The 11,048-nt window shown below is 30.9% G+C and overlaps 1 protein-coding gene across 3 annotated transcripts in view; it reads right to left on the bottom strand.

The window, feature by feature from the left end:
* Positions 1-5,104: 5,104 nt before the first annotated feature.
* LOC134261831 (multiple epidermal growth factor-like domains protein 10) overlaps positions 5,105-11,048 on the bottom strand; it is a 56,031-nt gene continuing 50,087 nt past the window's right edge. Inside the window, exons 1-6 of one of the 3 annotated variants that reach the window (XM_062744223.1) lie at positions 10,697-10,812; positions 10,256-10,305; positions 7,496-7,738; positions 7,054-7,171; positions 6,211-6,233; positions 5,105-6,111 (exon numbers count right to left, since the gene is read on the bottom strand). In XM_062744223.1, the coding sequence (XP_062600207.1) occupies positions 5,219-6,111; positions 6,211-6,233; positions 7,054-7,171; positions 7,496-7,738; positions 10,256-10,305; positions 10,697-10,764 (1,395 nt within the window). In that variant the 5' untranslated portion in view covers positions 10,765-10,812 and the 3' untranslated portion in view covers positions 5,105-5,218. Of the gene's footprint in view, positions 6,112-6,210; positions 6,234-7,053; positions 7,172-7,495; positions 7,739-7,889; positions 7,940-8,043; positions 8,445-10,255; positions 10,306-10,696; positions 10,813-11,048 lie in introns of those variants that run through there. The other 2 variants (XM_062744224.1, XM_062744225.1) reach the window with 2 other exon arrangements.

Below are 11,048 nucleotides of genomic sequence, written 5' to 3'. Positions count from 1 at the left end.
TCACTGTTTTGTCCACACAACTATAACTTATGCCTGAATTGTACATCTTTCTTTTGTTATCACAATTGTTCAACTTTAAATACACTGCCTTTGAAAAATAGTAGGGACTAATCTTTTTGGCGGAATGATGGCTTATCTGCCTCTCAAATTTATTATAGAACGATTAATTTTGTTATAATTCTTACACAATGAAAGACGTGAAGAAATTTTCAAATGTAAGTTAAATTGATAAGAAACTAGAATTTCAAAAATATATCAAATAGATATGATTTCTCAAACAAACTAGAACTAAGTTAGCTTTTAAAAGATAAAACTGTCAAATTCAATCTCACTGATTCCATCAATTAGTGATATTGTCTTCTTGATTCTGTGAAAAATTCATTAATTTTAAATACAAGAAATATGAGAAGAATCCTACGTACCTTATGCATTACTAGTATATAATGGATCATAAATCGATAGAACTTCTTGAACTTGTAAGAGTTCAAAATCCTGGATGCTATTTTAAATCTCAAAAGTTATTTAAAATATAGGCTATCGGAAATAAAAGTCAAATTGGTTTTCTTTTATACTTAAAAAGTTATCTCTCTTATCAGACGGCCAGTTCTCCCTAAAGAGTGGGAAAATGCATTCATTTTTTTAATTAAGCAATTAGCAAAGCTCAAGGTTTATTGGGCTTTCCTAGTGCACTTTTAAAGTGTAACGATCTATTGTTAGATGAACTTTCCGGGTATGCAGAGGAAAAAAGGCAAAATTGTTGTTTCTCATTTCCTTTATGAGTTGTCATCGGTTGTCAAGATTTTTAAGCTAGGTCAATTTTTTTTACACAAGTTTGTACAAGTCTATTTAGATTTATTTCCTAATAAAGAATCATCTTTTTTAGAATTATATTGTCCACTTATTAGTTGATTCCAGACACCAGAATAATACATAAATTTGATGTTAAGTGTCAAATAAATATTGAAATTTATTTATTTAAACTTCTCAAATTTCCTGTCAGTTATCCTATCTCAAATGTCATTTTTCATGACCTATTGTACATACATAATATATCAGATAGTAGTCCAAAATATCTGAGGTTTCAGACTTTGGTCATGATCTTGATATTTCACCTGCCAAACGTCAAGAACGTACGTAATGGCGCCTGGTCTGACGTTCTTATGGCAGGTAAATTATCAAAATCGTGAAAAAGGACTTGAAAAGTCAGATTATTCGGATTAATCAGATCTTCTAAATTAATTTTTTTTAGTCCTGTGTTATGCACTTTTTCATGTAAATCATATAAAATAAAACACTTGTCAAAGTCATGAACTTAGTAAAATCAGACTCTGAATTTCAGTCTTACATATACATGTATATACTTGTAAGGTTTGGCACACACAAACATTCAAATACAACTTGATCTTAACTCATGCTCACAACCAGACTTGTTCCACATGCTGTAACAGACCTTCATCTTCAATGCGACTAAACAGGCTCAAGTTATTTGGGCTGAGAGAAGGGTATGGAGATAACAAACATTATTATGTCTCCAAGTCCATAAAAGAGTACACAATAGGAGCAGAGCAAACACAGACCTCGAAAACATCAGAGGTGGGATCAGGTGCCATGGAGGAGTGAGCATCCTGATTCATTCCAAAAGTCCAATCTGGACCAAACATCTTGGAATGTACACTAAAGTACCTGAACACATATATTTAGCTAGAACCTTTTTGGTTTTTTTTTTGTTAAATATTCCTTGATGTGATCCTCGTAATAAATTATAAATATTCTTCTTGTTATACTAAAGAATGTGTACGTACATTTTATTCGTATTTTCTTTAGTAAACTATGCATATTTTACATTAATTACATATAAGGTATATATTGATTTGGACAGAAATGGAAATTTTTATTTCTTGAATTTCTTATTTGCCCATATCGGCTCTCCTGTTGTTTTTGAATCATATTGCATAAAAAATTTCAAAATAGCGAGACTTGTCCTTTTAAATACATGTTTTTTCAAAGACAAAAAAATTAATTCTAATAAAAGACGAAAAGCAATACTAATAAAGAACATTTGAATATCTAGTAATGGTCCATAAATCGATATTACTTATCTAACTTGTAAGAGTTCAAAATCTCGATGTATTTTTTTTAATATGTCAAATGTTATTAAAAACACTCATGCTAGGTAAAAAAAAACATAAAATTACACAAGTTTGTGCAAGTCTATTTAGATTTATTTCCTTATATGAAGGATCATCTTTTTAATAAAATGACACAAGTATTGCCCACTAATTAGTATGATCCTAGAATCATACATATATTTGAAGTTAAGAAGGCTAGGGGGTCAATAACCTATTTTTTTTTTATTAACCCCCAGATACAACTTAAATTTTGGGATATGATATCTTAAGCTGTCAACTATCATTTGGCAAAGAAAAATTTCATAAATTTTTGTTTTAAAATTTGATTTTTTTGTTATATATGGAGCTCTTCTTCTAAAGGAGATCAAAATAGTCTTAAAATGGTCACAACCACCCAGCCCCTTTAAGTGTCAAATAAAATATATTTCAATTTATTTTGTTTTAACTTTTCAGATTTCCATTCAGTAATCCAATCTCAAATGTTATTTTTCAGGACCTATTGCATGTATTGTACGAGGGTTGATTCAAAAGTTTGTGGAGTATCTTCATATTTTTAGCTTTTCTGAGCCAAAGCCAAACACAAATTAAGCGTTAAAGGACGTTGACCACTGACGTAGGGGTACTGTGCTTGACATTGTTACTGAAATTAAAACGTCATATGGAGTATTTTTAAAATATGAGTTTAAAACGAAGAAAGGTCGGTTCGAGAGAATACCCAGGCTTTTTTTTTGAGAAAAAATGGGGGAATGGCGGCATATATTCTGTCAAATTACCTTACGTTGAATTAAGTCTCTCCCGGATTTTAAGACTATCCATGTTCAGAAAGCTCGTGTGTCCTTATTGGCAATTGGAACTTGGATATTTTTTCCAGTATTGCTGCAGAAAAAACTCTATTTTAAATATGCCTATTTTTTACTTTAATCAAATTACGATAAAACTTTGGAAAGAAATTTTACGAACATCTGGATCAACCCTCGTATATAAGCTATCATATCAGATAGTAGTCCAGAATATCTGACGTTTCAGGCTTTGTTCATGATTTGATATTTTACGTTCCAGGAAAACGTCAAGAACGTAATGGCGCCGGTTCTGACGTTTTACTGGCAAAATATCTAAATCATGAAAAAACATTGAAATATCAGATATTTCGGACTAATGAGATAGACATTCTGAATTAATTTTCAGTTCTGTGTTATTCTACTTTTTATGTAAAATCATTAAAAAAGATAACACTTGTCAAAGCCATGAACTTAGTTAAATCAGACTCTGAATTTCATTCTTACATATATAATTGTAAGGTTTGGCACACACAAACATTCAAATACTACTTTATCTTTACCCATGCTCACAACCAGACTTGTTCCACATTCTCTAACTGACCTTCATTTTCAATGCAGTTGAACAGGCCAATATCAATTACAAGTACCTATTAGCCCTTTCTGGACAAATCATCTTGGAATGTACACTAAAGTACCAGAAGACATTTACCGAGGACCCTTGTCTATTTTGAAAAAAAAATCTCTGTGTGATCTTAATAATCAATTATAAACATTATTTTGAAATTTGGGAGACATTTTTTGTGAGTTTTTCGGTTTCTTGCTAGTGTTAAGAACTTAGGATCGGACTACTTAATCTAGAAATACACGTTTTCATTAAAATGGAAGAGGATCCCTAATAAAGAAAATGTTAAAGTACATGTGTACTTAAGTATACAGAAACGGTCAATTTGACTTACTAAGGAATGTAAACTTTATTCGTATTTACTTAGTATACTATTAATATTTTACATAAAATACATATGAAGTACATGTACGTATTTATTGATTTGCACAGAAAAGGAAAATTTTATTTTTTTAATTATCTTATTTGCCCATGTCGGCTCCCCTTTTTGTATCATATTGCATAGTAAATTTCAAAAGAATGTACGTTCAATAGCAAGAGTTATCTTTTTAAAAATATTTTTTAAAAACAAAAAATATAACACAAATAAAAGACAAAAAAGTTATACTAAATAAATGAAAAATAATGTTTGAACATTTAATTATGGTCCATAAGTCGATATTACTTTTTAACTTGTAAGAGTTCAAAATCTGGATGTATTTTTTTTTCAAAGGTTATTAAAATGTATAGACAAAAGGAAACATAAGTCATGTTTCCTAAATATATATTTTAATTGATTATTCAGTTATGCATGTACATTATGAAAATCTGTTAAGGCGACCTACAATTGTAATATTGAGAACTTTTACTCTCTCTCTCATCAGAGGGTCGGCCCTCGTGAAAGAGTGGAAAAAATACACATTCTTTTTTCTTTTTAAGAAATTAGCAAAGTCGTAGGTTTATTGGTCCTTCTTCGTGCATTCTTGAGACCGAGTTTTAAAGTCAAACCATCTATTGTCAGATAAATTTCCGGGTACGTAGAGGAAAAAAAACACAAAATTGTTTCTCATTTCCTTTATGAATTGTCACTGGTTACAAAGATTTTTATGCTTTGTCAAAAAAATTACACAACTTTGTACAAGTCTATTTAGATTTATTTCCTAGTAAAAAGGATCGTCTTTTTAAAATAGATTATATTGCCTGTTCATTTGTTGATCCCAAAATAACATACTAATATGATCCTTATATGTTAAGTGTCAAGTGATATATCTCAATTCATTTTTATTTAAACTTTTATATTTCCTCTCAACAATCTAACCTCAAATGTTCATAGAATTTTTTTTAGCAGAACTTATTATAAATAATATATTTTATCATATGGATTAAAAAAAAAATCCTGTGCTATTGTATATTTGATGTAAGTCCATATGAAACGAAAATAAGCACTTGTCCAAGTCAGAAACGTAGCCATCGGACTCGGGGGCCCAATTTACAAAAGAATTTACGACCAAGTCTAAAATTTTATTATGCTTAAACTTTAATTTGTTACATTATAAATCCTTTTAAAAGGAATGCAATAAGATATTCTTACAATAGCAATTTAAACAGAATGCTAAATTTTGCCCAATTTCACTCTTCACTAAATTTTTTAATTCTTATAAATAACGTTACGTTTTGTCACTCTCAGAAACTCCCATACAACTCTATCTTTATTCTTCAATAATATCAGTACTGGAATCCCCATCAGTCGGTGTTGTGCCGATATGTGAATTGTTTGGATATGAACTCATTGCATATTCATACAATTGGCTTCCGTTCCTTTCTATATCTATAAAGGGACAACGGTCTCCATTAGTTTGTTCTTGTTCACAGACGTCAGCAATTTGTATTTTATTGTCCTCATCCTCCCTGGAATTTCCCAAATCTGCTTTGTTCGGAACCATGTCAACTTTATCAATTTGATGAACTAAAGCTGAATCCCCTGCTTTTACTTTTAATGTAGACTGCTGCTCGTCAAAGTTGCTCTTCAATATTCTTTTATCGTTTTTGCCTATATAAGAATTGTCACCGAATGCTGGGGTTATTTCAATTTCCCTACTCGATTTAGGTATAGTATTGTTCCTATCTTTAACGACACATTCACTCATAAAGGGACCATCTTGATTTAGATGTCTCGTTATTTCACTACTCTGAGATCTTTTCCTCTGTGAAATATCTACAATGTTCTCACCTGTAATGCCTCCACCCTTCGTTTTCATTGAGAAATCTGACTCGCCCTGCGAGTGAGCACGTTTCAGTGGAATGAGGCTAATAGAGGGTTCCTCATACGCGGTATGAACATTGATATTGGATACTGAGTGGGGCTTCCTTGGTCCAATACAGATACAGGGTGGATCTAGAAACTTTTCATTCCTTAAATCTAGTCTCAGAGAAAGAGTATGATAAACAGAATCATCTTTGTGACCATAGAGTGGGTCGGGGATTGTTAGAGGGAGGGGAGATTCGACATATATAGAATCTATTTTATTATATACACAGTCGTCTCCCTTGAGGTGGTCTGCGTTGTTTCTGACATCAGGCGCTGGAAGAGGTCTGCCCCTCTCTGAAATATATTTCATTTTGAAAATCTATCATCAAATGCTAGCTTTACAAAACTCATGCCTCATTCTATTTTTTTAGAGACTCCATAAATATTACTCACTCCTTCGTTTTCTTTTTACAGTCCTAAACAAATTAGAAATTGATTAATTAATATTTATCAATTGTCAAAGAAATAATTGCCAAAAGATTGTTCCAATAACATTATGGCATTAATTTATTTGATTGAAGAATCTAGACTGTCTAATATGCAATGATGCTCTTTCTGCACTGTGACTTTGCCGAGTAAAGGGTTCAACGTCATATAGTGAAAGATCAAGGTTCACCTTTGGCCTTTTTGGCCCTGTGAATTTCTGAAAAATCAGAACTACTCATTTTTAGTTGAAAATATGTTGAATTTCACCCTTGGTGACTTCATATCAAATTAAAATGATGTATTTATTTCTCTAATCCATGTATTATGACGTCACGAATTTCCTCAAATCTTGACAATGTCTTTAAAAATGGCAAAACGTTTAAGCTGATTTTGAATATGTTACATAACACCCTCCCTCTGATCTAAAATATTTAACTATATAATAAAAGAACTGTTTCGGAAGATTCTAATACATGAAATTTTTTTTGGATCGCGGGGTGCATGGGTTCCTATTCTAAACAATAGTTGAAGATGCTCAAATTCACTCATTTTCTTCAAAATTCAAGAACATAGTAGTTTCACTTAACCTGAGTATCAAAGCTTAGACTCTCAGAGGTAATTTATTTTCATAGGAAATGAAAACACTAAGTCTCCACATTATGTTTATGTTCGAAATGTGACGTAAGGACCTCGTCAGTTAATTGGTATAATGACAGGACCATTTTATGGAGTAAATGAATCTACCTCTTTTTGTTTAATCGAGAGAAAAAAATTCGTATGGGATGTAATAATATTGTAGAATAACTTTACCTTTTAGAAAAGAAAAAATAACTGATAACAGAAATGATGCAAAGGGCCACAAGAGAGCTTCCAATGATAATGACTTCACTGCTTTGGACACCATCCAGATTAACGTGTGCTTCTGTATCTTTGAAACAAAGTACTGTAAATCGTTTTAATTCCGCGGTGTTAAAATTTCACGATATCTCAAATAGTACCAATTGCGATGGTTTTAATTTCATGCTTTAAGAAATTAATTCAAATTACGTATAAGCATTTAAACACTTTTAACAACTAATAATAACATTCACGATGGGTTTGATTTCGCGGGAAAATGATAGATCGCGAACATAGCAAAATTAAATCCATCGTGAATATTTGCCAATCTACGGTATTTTTAATGAGTGATATAATGTACATTAGAGTAGACAGAACATCACTTCAATTTCAGGAATAGACTTTATTTTTTTACCTTCCGTTGAATCAAATTTTGCCTCAGTTGTATGGAGTGACTCCTCAGACTCGTTGTTCAATATTGTTATCCCACCAGTATTATATGTTGAACCATTTGTTGCATTTGCAGATTCAACACACCCCAACTTTTTATCACAGATCTCCCCTTCTGTACAATTACACACAGTCAAACATCTATCTCCGTACTGACCATCAGGACAGGACACTGAACAGTTTACACCATATGTACCAGGTAAACAGGCTAGATTTGTACGAAGAAAAAAAATATACCCAGAATACTGGTGCGTATGTATGTGAACATAGCATAAGAATTTATCTTCAGTTGTCATTATTTATTAAATCAATATTTATTTCACAGTGAAATATTTAAATCAACTGAAACATGTACATACGTTCACAGCCCGCTTCAGTAAGTCTGTAATTAGAACAGCAGCTCTTGGACCTGAAAATGACCTTGTATATATGTAGGCTGTATTTATCAGAGACAGATTTATATCAAAAAATATATATTCACATGGTCTTATGATGATAAACGGAGCATCTTACCAATTGTCCACGCATCCTCTGATGATTGGCGTCAGCAAAAGTAAAAGCAATACTTTAAGGCTTTCCATCTTTCATCTCGGCTGATAGATATATTTTAATTTTGACCCTGTTCTCTTACATTTTATTAGCTTTGTTGAAATATTTCCTTGTTGCTTGATGTAAAAGGTTATAGGGCAATCATAATATTTGTGTGTTAAATTCATGCATACGTCAAAGGATTCAGAGCGATAGATAGACCTAACGCATAATGTTCCGCCCTGACGCTTTCGACGTCACGAAGTAGGCGGGATCAGGCATATCTTATTATGAATCATGGAGACCAGTGCAATATAGGAGATTCTAATTTCAGCATATTCTAGAAGTGGTGTAAATCACGTGTAGATTCTAAAAATCAAAAATCCAAAGAACTTTTCAAAAAATCATTTTTTCCCCCCAAAAGTCAGTACATGTACATCTTTTTCTCAAGATAAATTAAAATCAGTTTGGTAAAAGTATATCCCAGCGAAAACATTCACTGTTTGAACATCATAATACATGCAACAATAATGTCGACTTCCACTTGGAAAAAATAAAAACATTTTCAACCCATTAGAGGGTGATTATGATTCTACTCCTTTTAAAGAATTATGAGCTGCAAAGTAGGAATTTTTTGTTGCAAAATTGTAAGTAACTATTCCAGACAGAAAAAAAGAACATTTATTTACTTCTTTTGTTCATATTTTTATGGAAGTATTTAGAACTATTTATAAGCCTTGATTAAAACAAAGTTACATCATTGTCGTCCTGTACAATATTGATTTCCTATATAATACTATACATTCTGTTCACAATTCTTACTTCTGAAAATTTAATACTTTGTTTTTGTCTAATTGTTTAAATTAGCTTTATCATACACATGTAATAACACAGTTTAACAACAAAATAAAATTATAAAAATGGAACTCATGTTGCTTTAACTACTACATGTAGTATCTTAAAGTAACTGTCAAAATTGTTGGAGAGCAGTGAATCTCATGATCTTTTTTTTAAACCTATTTTATGGAATAAAGGTTTTTCTTTCTTTCTTTTTTTTTTTAAAGAAGTCAACTTACCGTATGATCAGGGATATTAGCTCCTGTACAAGTCAATCTGACCATCATCGCCTCCTAATCCAACATTCCAACGAATTGTGTTATCAGCTTTATGCCCCGGTTTCGTTTATAATTATGTTATTTTATATGTTTGTTTGTTCTACATTTTGTGCATTAGTAAAATTATCCATGTGTCATATTAGCTATTTCATTAATAATATGCAATTTGATAGTCATTTAAAATCGAAAATGAACAGTTTAAATTGTTTTTAATTTTTCAACTTATAGATAACTATTAAATTTTAATATCTAACTGAATTTATCTTACCTTTATCGATGGAACGAAAGTTAAGATTATTATCATTACTAAAATTAGACTCGTCACTTATTTCGAATTATATATAGAAAAAAAAAGATTAAGCATATCTCTCAAAACTTATTAAATGTATTATATTTGTTAAATATTTTTTTTGGTCTCAAACTAAAGTTGATAAAGGTAGTATAAAAGCAAACAATTCTGACTGTAAAATATTGCGATTGGATAAAAAACATGCCATTTGTTGATCATAAGTTTAACAATATTATTAAATGTATATATGTATTTACATACATGCATATCGCGAAAAGGAGCCCAACTACAATTAAGATATTTTTGTATAAAAATAGTAGTGTGATTTTAAAAATATCGAAATTAAGAGAATAACAGATCACTGTTCAATAGACTATAACTTCACCTTTTGTAGAATTTAATCCTGCTTTGGTTGTACTGAGCGTCACAGTAGATATGCTGTACACAGTGGTCATCAAAACAATGTCAGCTGTTGAAGCCATATTTGGAGGTGTGGTTTTCACACACCCAACCACCATATCACAAATCTCTCCTTCTGTACAGTCACACACAGACAAACATCTATCTCCATACTGACCATCAGGACAGGACACTGAACAGTTTGCTCCATACGTACTAGGCTCACAGGCTAGAATGTTTTTAAAGACAAAAGAGATACCCTGAACATGCTGAATACTGGAGTGTGTACATGTATGTACTAATGTCATAAGGCTTAAACTTCAATTTACTCTAATCATTAATTTAATATGTATTGTTCACAGAAGCATTTAAATCAACTGAATCATGTACATACGTATGCAGCCCGTTTCAGTAAGTCTGTAATTAGAACAGCAGCTCTTTGGCCTGAAAGCATTATAATTTTTTTTAATTCATTTAAGTTTCAGTATTTCAATTTTTGTCATAAAGAAATATATTTTTATTGATGTTTTTTTCGCAATTATATTTCTTATTTTACAGCTACACAATTTAACCAATATATAAACAAACTCACATATTACTCACTTAACTCAAACTCACATATTCTCTGATTAAGTATGTTTATGAAATAGACATGCAGAACAGCAAGATACTTTGAAAAAAAAAACAAATCGGACTTTAAAGAGAATAGGCACTTTAACTTTATTATATACTTTTAGATTTTTATTTAAAATATTAATCAAGGTAAGATTATGAAATCATCCAAAATCTAAAAACACAAAAAGGGTAAAAAGCAAAACAAAACTAAAAGTCTTACCAATTATCCACACATCCGCTGACGATTGACATCATCAAAAGTAAAAGTAATACGTAAAAGCTTTCCATCCTATTTCCGGCTAATAGAAAAATCTTATTTCTAACATTTTATCTACTCATTTTCTTATAAGAGCATTGTGTTCTGAATTAAACTCTAATTGAATTGTGTTTTTTACGAGACATCAATATCTTCCTTGTATGTTGCTATATACATTTTACTGTTTTTATTGTATTCATAAAATATATATCGTGCCAAAAAGTTGATGGTGTCAAATTGTGTCATATATTATACATATCATGTTATTGTATAACTCTAATAAGATGAGAAACTATGGAAATTGTTTTACTAGCAA

This window comes from Saccostrea cucullata, unplaced genomic scaffold (assembly GCF_032062105.1).
Source record: "Saccostrea cucullata isolate Sc308-1 unplaced genomic scaffold, CSIRO_AGI_Scuc_v1 ctg669, whole genome shotgun sequence".
In the NCBI taxonomy this organism is placed as follows: domain Eukaryota; kingdom Metazoa; phylum Mollusca; class Bivalvia; order Ostreida; family Ostreidae; genus Saccostrea; species Saccostrea cuccullata.
This window is presented reverse-complemented; position numbering and strand designations above follow the sequence as displayed.